This window comes from Triticum aestivum, chromosome 2B (assembly GCF_018294505.1).
Source record: "Triticum aestivum cultivar Chinese Spring chromosome 2B, IWGSC CS RefSeq v2.1, whole genome shotgun sequence".
Taxonomy (NCBI): domain Eukaryota; kingdom Viridiplantae; phylum Streptophyta; class Magnoliopsida; order Poales; family Poaceae; genus Triticum; species Triticum aestivum.
This window is the reverse complement of record NC_057798.1, coordinates 214,435,272-214,445,227: the sequence shown is the minus strand read 5'-3', so window position 1 is coordinate 214,445,227 and position 9,956 is coordinate 214,435,272. Positions and strand designations below refer to the sequence as shown.

Here is a 9,956-nt window from a genome sequence, read left to right as displayed (position 1 = left end):
GATCATGGGCCAGGCAAAGTACAACAAACCTGATATAGTCCTACTATTTTTGCCAGGCAAGTTGGGCTACCAGAGGCCAAGGATTCCATCAAATACTTGAAGTACTGAGGAGCAAATTCCACAAAAGAGTCCAGCTCTGTTTTGGTGACTTGTTTGATTATGAACCTCTCATCCAGTGTCCTTGCAAAGTAAACATTGCTTTTTCCACCTTGTGCAGACCATCTCTTGCAGCGACTTAGTGAACGGATGTAATCAATATCTTTTGGACAGCATTTATCTCTAAGCACAGCAAAATGCTTTGCAAAATAACAAATCACAGAGAACTTCGCATTATCTGCAGGAAGAGGGGTTTCGTCGTCGAAAGAAAACTTAAAATGAGTTCCCTCAGAATCCAGATTGTTTTCTTGTGAGGGCAATGACTGTTCAAGTCCATGGTTTAACTCGGTGGCATTTGGAAGATGTGAAAAACTCGAAGTTGAATTTAGTTTTTGTGTGACTTTCTGCACATATTCATTTGAAGTCATGGCATATGCAACAATACTGGTGGGTTCATCATCATAGACTGCAACAACAACATCTTCATTGCCAATCTGGGGCAGCAGCAGCCGTGCCCCATCATCAACCATATGTGAAGCGGATGAGATATGTGTGGGTGAACGAGTTAGAATAACATTTAATTTCTCTATGGCCCCAGGTGACCTTTGAGAACAAGCCCTCCTTATATTTGGCATTGGATCTTTTGTGATGCTTGTCAAACCCCCGAAGTACTCAGCAGATCTGAATGACGATAGATGCAATGAAGTAGGAGCTAATCCAGTGCGTTCTCGCTGACGGGATGCTACTGTAGAATCAAATGAGTGAATTCTAACAGGGGCATTCTTGTAACCTGGGTTATCCAACAAATTAAGGGATCCATTTTCATCGATTTTGGTGAAATCTTGTGGAAGATCATACTGTAACTCACTGGATCCAGTCCATGCTAAATCAATGTTATCAGAAAAAATAGACGCAAGTGAGGGTAACCTCTCAACAGGTTCCATACCAATGGCAGCTCTAGTGGATGGCCATTCTTTCTCTCCATTGAATTTGCTGAAGACCTTGTCAAGATCTTCTGTATCATCAGGATGATCAACCAGATCGATCTGCAATTTTTTCCCAGACATACTGTGCTCGTCATCACTGAAGCAGACCTCTCTGGATAACAAAGATTTTCTTGGACTTCCAGGTGACTGCAACAAACAAGTGGGTTTTCCAATATTTGTGTCCACCTCAAGCAAATCTGTTTTCCACTCCTTCAGTCTGATGTCCAAGAGAAATTCGGTAGCAGGATTGTTCTTTGAAACACAACCATTTGTTTCAATAAGTGAATCTATGTGACATAGCCTCCGATCCCAAAGGTAAGCATCAAGAATAAGGCCACGCCTCAAGCGGTTGAGCTCCAGAATATCAATTGATGCCTGCACGTGGTGATTACTATCTCTGATAACAGGTAAGAGCAAAATCTGCAAAAGGAAAAATATATTAAAAAATCAACATAAACATGTGTAATCCTTGAACAAGAAAAGAAAAATCTAATTTCGTCACCTCGCATTCATTTCTTTCCATTTTAAGCAAATCCTTCATCTCAATTATCTGCCTATGAATACCTGTCTTGACCGGATCATCCTCACTTGGAATATTCTTTTCAGTGCGATGGAGAAAATCAGATATCTCCCAGTGTAAGGATCTCATTTTGCCATATATCTTCAAACAGAAGTCCATGGACATAATATTATTCACCCAGACACAACAAATAAACAGAAACATAGGATGCAGGCAGTGAACGTGACTTGGTAATTTCGAGAAAATAACTTACCTCCACTGCCACCGTTTTGGTCCAGTCTTGTGGACTGCGACAGTTGAAACACAATACGGAGGGGGGGAGGGTAACTGATAGAATATCAACAGGAGAATATCGGAAGAAGGCCACCATGTTCCCATATCTGATAGATTAGCAGGTAACCTGAGATTTCATTCGAGGATTGACAACTTTAATTGGTAAGGGATATAGCCGATATGTACCCGTAGAAACGAAGACAGTCCCTCTGGAGAGAATGCCCACAGCTTGCAATTCGGTTAGCAGTAGAGCGGTTTGAAAAGCTTAGCTCCAGGAATTTCCCAAATGACAGGCCCCAAGCAGCATCTGACATAATAACCCTCCGCGTAGCAGGTGGTACACCATTCTTAGGTTCGCACTTGAGGCATCTATGCCACATCCATATCCTCCCATCACGCTCCCCTGGCAACTTCTGAGACAGAAGCCGCCTAACACGAATTGTTAAGCTTCCATGCTGATGAATATAGCACCTTACATGTGATTCTGATGGTTCTTTACATGATGGACAACAATATGCCTGAGGAAGGACATAGACAAAACATTATTTTTTTAAACTATGATGACAATGAACATCAACATACAGATGAGTATGGAATGTACCTGATCAAATAAGTCTTGCCGGAGGTATCTCCCAAGTGGCTTATCAAAGCTACCGTAAAACTTAATGCGGAAGAGCTGTGGACGCTCACATACCAAGCTTTTGGGAATGCAAGTGCTTGATAGGGAAACTAAGATGCTCTGATGGTTGTCATTGGTACCAAAGAATTCACCAGAAAATTCATTCTGGTCATTACAGTCTCCGGCAGGACAGTCATGATGTCGTTTATGATTCCAATGGTCTACTTCTTGACATTTCTTCCCTGGTACCACATCTTGACGGTTATTGTTTGCAATGAAAAACAAAGCAGAGTCATGAAAATGCATCACAATACCTGAAGTTCTTGGATCAAGATCAAGGAAATATGGAGAAATTTTACTCTCTTCGCACGAACCAATTGCATGGGGTAAGTAATCATCAACAGGAGATCCAGATTCCCTGTGCTCAACAGGAGATCCAGATTCCCTATGCTCAAAGACAACACTTTCACCTTCCTCGTTCAAACATAATGATCTAGATGATACAGAAATCTCCTCAAACATTCGTGGATCATCGCCTTGTATTTGTTTGAGTTTATGAGGCATGCCAACTCCAGCAGATCCAGCAAAACAATCTGTGTCACCTCGAATATCTGGCAACTCTATTACGGGCCTTGAAGGACCTTTAGGAAGAGTTGCGCCTTCGTCAGCGAAGAATGATGTTTCAAGAGAGAGGTGATAGGCGGCAAAGACTGCAAGTTGTACTGTACGCTTAACTTTTTTTAGTTCCTCTCGACAGGGCCCTCTCAGTAAGACCTAATTAAATTGAAGCACATTTATTAGAAATAAAATAAATGTGTAAGAAAATAGAAATTCAGTCTGAAAACTTATCACATTATTAGCTAGTACTCTCTGTAGGTCATCTATCAACCAAGTGTCTTATGCTTGGTGTTAGCAACACAACTTCAATCAAATGTACATGGAACCAATGTTCAGCATAAATATCGGTAACTGGTAGCTGCTCGGTCGATTAATCGGCGAATCGGCCTATTAAGCTAATTTATCGGTAGGTCAATAAGGGCTTATCTATATATCCTAGGCTACATAGCAACATGCAATGTACTACTCCCTCCGTTCCAAAATAGATGACTCAACTTTGTACTAACTTTATAAAGTTAGTACAAAGTTGAGTCATCTATTTTGGAACGGAGGGAGTAGACGTCAAAATATGCTATTGTACACGTTAGTAGCAGACAAGGGTTGGTAGCTGCACAACAACATACATACACATCAGTGCATCACCAATCACCTTTCACAGATCACCGAGGAGAGGAGACTCTGGGAGAAGCAGGAGGACCAGACCTAGAGCGTGGGGCGGTGAAACGGGCTACATTTTGGACCAAATAAGCTATATACCCCATCTAGCAATTGATCGGACAGCCCGATAATTTGGCCTTTTATCGGCTGTTGGACCGATAAATAGGCTGGACCAGTTAATGGGCTAAGTAGGGGTTATTTGATTCGGTTAGGTACCGAGTAGCAGTTAATTGGGCAGTTAACTTAAATATCGGCCGATATTTTGAATAGTGCATGGAACAGCAGAGAGATACTTACCGTGCAGCCCAAACGCCTTGGGCAGCCTTCAAAGAACATCAATGTTTTAGTTGATCTCCTGTTTGTCTGCTTTCCTGATGGAAATTCCAGAAATTTCTGCACCTTAAACATTTCACACTGGCCTAGCCTTGCTGAAGCAATATTTTCAATTGATGAGCCAATTTGTGCTCCTGTGCATCTTGATATCCTCTCCAAGAGTGGCCTCTTAACATTTAGAACTAATGAAATTTCTTTTGCCAAGAGCTCCTGGGCATACGATGAGACACTTTTCTCAACTAGCAGCACATTTGGTTGCAAAGACTCTATATTTCTGACAATCGTTCTCAGGTGCTCTTTCTCCTGCATTAACAGCATTTCTTTAGCAAAAAAAAATATCTTTACTCTTATAAAGATGTCAATTGGTACTGGCGGTCCGTTCACCTTTGGGTCACGCCACATGTTGGATTTGGCACGAATGGTTAGGATGAGAGCACATATGGATATTTTATATTGCATATAATGTAGAAGTAAACATCTTCTTAAACGGATAGTATTTCTTTTAACCATAGCAAGGCCTTGTGCAAGTACTCCCTCCATTCGGAAATAACTGACGTGGTTTTAGAAAACCACGTCAGTTATTTCCAAATGGAGGGAATATAAATAAAGGTGCAAATGAATAGTGAAAAAAGTACAAACCTGTTCAAGAATAGTGTCTATCGATGCTAATTTGTTAGTGACCCTTTGGTACTCAAGTGCTCCTCCTAAAATGAGCAACTTCGCATTCCTATGCTCAGACATCATGCGTTTGTGTTTTAAGTTTTTGGAACAAACAACTCCCCTAACAAGATTGCTGCGTAGAAGGAATTACCCGTGAGTTTCACATGAGAGACATATAATCATGTAAATAGCAGGAGAAGTAAGAGCATACCTATCAGTCGGATCCCCAGATGCTATACATTTGACTTTGACATAATCAGTAGGATCCATGCTGCCACCTTTCTTTGTATTTGGTCTCACATAACTAGCAGCTTGCCAGGATAAGGACGACACTATCTCAAGCCAACTTATGCATCCGTCATCGTTTCCGACACTGATACCTTCTCCATTCAGTAACTGAGCCACAAGAGCACGAAAATGACCTAGTACAGCATTCCTCACACCCTCTGTATGGGCTATATCCGTGATCATGTCAGCATCAACCGTTTTGTTGGTGCTAAAGCAGCCAAGGGCAAGAAGATTGCTTGACTCCTCAACCCCATCATCATCATCGTCGTCGAATCCAAATACTCTCGACTCGGCGTCATCACCCTCATCTTCCGGCGGTGGTGGGCGCCAAATATTGGCATCAAAATCAACTTGATGTTTATTTGTGTCGCTTTCCCCACTACTTTCAGCAATGGTACCATTTAGCTTAGTACCATGTTCAAGAGAATCCAGGCTGAAACGGCCGTTTCTCCTGGAAGTTCGTGTGCCGCCATTCTGCCAGACCATCCAGGTCGGGCTCTCCAAGGGGCTTAGGGTCATAGACCGGTTGAGCTCACTAACAGAGTCAGTGTCTGAGAGGTCATTTAAGCAGTCGTTCCCTGGGCTGAAAAACTTCCCAGGCCCGTCGTTTTCCTCCCCATCTGCTCGCCTGCACCCATGAAAACCAGTTCCGCTACAGATTAGCACAATAAGTTAATCGATTATAAAACACAAGTCAAAAAATATAATCATCCATGAGAGTTACTTGTACCCTGAATGAACTAGTCACCGATTGCTATCTTCCTTCTAATAATCCACCTAACATGCTAAGATGTTGAGGTGGTTTACTTGCGGAGATTTCAAAACATTTCTCCCTTTTTCTCCATTGGAGCAAGTCAAATATCTAAACGGGGGCGATGAAACCGAGCCATGGCACCCTACCTGACAGGGTAGCAACGGAGAGGCTGTGGCGACGAGATCTGGCGGCGGAGGGCGATGGCACGCCTGCCTCCGGATCTCGCTGCGGGGGGCGGCGAATCCACCGGAGATACGCCCCCGCTGCGCGGCGGCGTCGCGGGCGACGGTGGTGCGCTCGCCTGGCGGGCTTCTTCGTCGGCGGCGGGCGTGGAGCCGGTGATGAGGGATCGAAACTTCTGAACCGCCCCCAGCACCGAGAACTCCACCACTCCCATCGCCCGCAAACAGTGAAATCCACTCCAAAAAAAGGATCAACCAAAACAGAAACTTAAAGATATACTAAAAAAGCTGGGCGCCGCCGAGGCTAAAATTCCTCTCCGGCGATGAGAAGGCAGCGGCGGCCCGATTTGGCAAACGTGCGGGGAATCCTTCTCTTCTTCTCTCTCTCTCTCTCTCTCTCCTTATTCTTCTTCGACTTTGCGGTAGTGTCTATGTACAAGCGGCGGCTAGTTAGTGTGAGGCATTTGGGGGTCAGCCAATGCCCGACTGGTCGGGGAGCATAGGTCGGGTTGCCGGCCGGCCGTCGTGCGGCTGCGCTACGAGCGCGCCAGGGCAGGTGTTGCCGAGACGTTGACGCGCGGGGTCACGGCGGAGAGGGAGGAGAGCATGGCTGAGAGGAATGGGGAAGCTTAGAGGAGAGAGAACAAGAAGTTTTTTTCTTTTCTTTTTTTGACGTACGTATAGTGACGAGAAGAAGCTTTCGGCAATGGCGGTAATTGCGGACGAAGCAGGGAAAGTGGGGGTGGGGTCACTAATTGCGGACGGAGAAAGAGTATTTTTTTAGAGCAAAATTTTTTTGTCAAAAAAGACCACTTGCCCATTGGAATTGCCAGAAAAGACCACCTGTAGATGAATTTGACAAAAAGGACCCCCTCGCCCGTGGCGGCAGGCGCGACAGGCGACACGTGGCACCTGCCGCCGCTCCGGGAGGCGGCGGGCCCTACCGCCACCGCAGGAGGCGGCCACCCAGGCGAAACGACATTGCTGCAGTGCGCCTCGCTGGGACGGAACGGGGCAGGCCAGGTGGGCCCTGCCGCCACCGCGGGAGGCGGCCTCTCCTGGCGCGATCGCTCCCTGGCCGACAGGCCGTGCAGGTCGCGGGCCCCACCAGTGGGCCTCGCCGCCACTAGCCGAGGCGGGCAGCTGCTGCATGCGCGGGAAAAGGAGCGGCGCTGATTCCGATACAAACTCCGTTGATTCCCATGCTTCGAAAGTTGCTACTGCAGCGGAGGTGACAACACCAAATTTGATGGCCATGCTTTCTTTTGCTTTCTGCCGCAAGTTCCGATGATCTGGAATCAGATTCCCGCCTGCCTGTGTGATTTACGCTTCCGTCTGTAGCCGAAGCGACAACACTTAGGCGTGCTGATTTGTATACGTGATTTCGTGTCGCACACCGAAGAGCATTGATGTTCCTGCGTGTGATGAGACACCACGATGCTGGGATCCGAGGCCGCAGTTGGTGAGTTCTAACTCGTTCTGCCGACAAAACAGTGCTCCTCTTCTATTTATACGCACAACCACGGCTCCGTGCTCATACACTCTCTCTCGGAAATCTCTGGTTGCCTTCTTTGCTTCTCTGCTCTCTCTAAGTCTACTAGAATACACAGAAAGGAAAACTTGGTAGCCACTTTCAGTCGTGATTTTGGCTGATTTAGAGTTGGATTTAGAAGATGCCGAAGTTGAAGAAAAGGTAGATTAAGGTAAGATCTATCCATTTTTGTTGGTTCCGTTCACATGCATGATGTTTTTGTTCTGTTTGATTAGTTCCTAAGTGTGTATTGTATGTTGTTTTAGGCATTATTTCAGCAATAGGAGGAGTCATTTGGAGTTTTTGGAGTAGGATTTGTCGTGCAAAGCGAAGTACGAACGGAAAGAACGAGGTATGAGCTTTGCAATATATGAATATATTTTTATGCATGCACGGTGGTAATTAGTAAGTCTTTTAGCTCGTCATTAGCTATGCGATGTAAGTGCTTAGAGGTTAGAAAAATTTACAGACGACAGATACAACATTTATACTATTTTTTTAGAAGAGTAGGTTGAAGATGTTGTATCAATGTTAGTTGTGTCCATTAGTATTGATGTGAGAGAAGATGTTAATACAGTAATTAAGAAAAAAATTGCACTGCAATTGTTCATTGTATGTGGTATGTTATTTCATGTGGTATGTTTATTACTAAGTCTATAGTTAGGAAACCGTAGGTCTACATACAAGCAAGTGCTATTTTCATACTTTTGATAGCAGAAAGAAAAATTTGTGTCTGATATTGATGTTCATGTGATAATTTTGTGCATGCACGGTGGTAATTAGTTAGTCTTTTAGGTTGTCATTAGCTATGCGATGTTAGTGCTTAAAAGTTAGGAATAATTTTCACACGAACTGATATAACATTATATAAAATAGATCTTGAAATACTCATTAATCTAACAACCCCTTAAAGTCTAAGCAAATGATTAAAAAGACAAACCGAATATTTGTAACGAAAATACGGTTATTATTTTAGTCGTACTACTACTAAATGTTTGGTTACTAATTATTTGAAATGTAAATATGGATGTTGGTTAGGTACTATGGAAAATTTGTTAGTGTACTATGGGGACGTCTTACGCGACGGTCCTTTGGGGGTGGATGTGTCCTTGTGCGGGTTGACTATAGTTGTAATGAGAAGTCAGAAGGTGCATCCGAGCGGTTTTTGGCCCAGGGATGCAGGGGGGAAATGACAATGAAGGCATGCGTCGTTGACGGAGGAAATGATGGGACAGCTGCCCGTTGGGGTTTGCGGCCTGTCACAGGTGATCAGTCGTGGGGGGCGTACATGAGGTTTGCAAGCAATCCCAATAACCCAGTGTTTGGTCAGCCAATGGTGTATGTGGAGTTCATTTCAGTCACTGATGTTGCCGGATGCAGTAGCAGGGGCGGTGAGGTCGAGTTGGCCATCACATCAGCCCCTAGCATCGGCCCCATCGGAACCGACGGGCGACCAGCCTGTGTATGACACAGGATATTGGTCTGCGGCCGTTGACATGAATGAACACGTGGAGGGATTGCCGGAGGCGCTAGATGATGACGATCACTCTTCCGCGTCTTCCGAGTCAAGCGAAGAAGAAGATGTTCCTCCCTAGAGGGCGGTCGCGACATCACTGCAACCTGGGTTTTTACAGGATATGAGCATCACAAATGAATTTCACTCGGTTTCTGGCCTAGAAGCGCGGAGCCTGGAGGTTGGGCAGGTTTTCCCAGACAAGAAGTCTGCTTACCAGGCAATTAATAGCTATGCAATCGCCCTCCACCGCCAGCATAAAGTGAAGCTGTCTGATAAAAAAGAGTTGAAGGTTATATGCATCCACACCGCGAAAGGTTGCCGCGGAAGAGTTCTCGCTAGACTGAAGCCTGAGGTATGTCAGTCATGGCATATCACCAAAATAGTGCAGCATAGCTGTGAGCAAACTCGGACTCTTTCAAATCACTGCAATGTGACAGCAAGATATGTGGCACAGGTGATGGAAACAATTGTGCAGGCAAGTCTCAACATTAGTGTTAGGGCTTTGCAAAAAGATGCAGAAGATCAGATTGATTTCTCTGTCAGCTACAACAAGGCTAGCGTGCGAAGGAAAATATATTCTAGAACTTGTATGTAACCTATGAGGAGGCCTATTCTTATGCCCCCAGAATGCTTCATTAGATAGCAAGTGCTAATAGGGGGACTCAAGTTTGGCAGAGAGAACGTCAAAACCCAAAGAACCCGGGTGAGCTAATCCTGAACTGCTTATTCTGGGCATTCGCCCAGACTATACAAGCCTTCAGGCACTGTCGCCCGGTATTATCAGTTGATGATACCTTTCTCACTTGAAAGTACAAGGGCACACTATTGGTGGCGATTGCAGCAGATGCAAATAATCAGCTTCTTCCTATTGCATACGCACTGGTCGAGAGCGAGAACAAAGGTAGCTGGTTGTGGTTCCTGAG

General features: G+C 44.9%; 1 protein-coding gene across 1 annotated transcript in view; it reads right to left on the bottom strand.

Moving 5' to 3' along the window:
• Positions 1–6,665, bottom strand: part of LOC123039169 (putative 1-phosphatidylinositol-3-phosphate 5-kinase FAB1C) — an 8,267-nt gene extending 1,602 nt beyond the window's left edge. Inside the window, exons 1-9 of the mRNA XM_044462441.1 lie at positions 5,951–6,665; positions 4,974–5,678; positions 4,742–4,895; positions 4,067–4,405; positions 2,477–3,268; positions 2,062–2,393; positions 1,856–1,982; positions 1,585–1,743; positions 6–1,502 (exon numbers count right to left, since the gene is read on the bottom strand). Of these exons, the coding sequence (XP_044318376.1) occupies positions 6–1,502; positions 1,585–1,743; positions 1,856–1,982; positions 2,062–2,393; positions 2,477–3,268; positions 4,067–4,405; positions 4,742–4,895; positions 4,974–5,678; positions 5,951–6,201 (4,356 nt within the window). The 5' untranslated portion in view covers positions 6,202–6,665. The remainder of the gene's footprint in view (positions 1–5; positions 1,503–1,584; positions 1,744–1,855; positions 1,983–2,061; positions 2,394–2,476; positions 3,269–4,066; positions 4,406–4,741; positions 4,896–4,973; positions 5,679–5,950) is intronic.
• Positions 6,666–9,956: the final 3,291 nt, after the last annotated feature.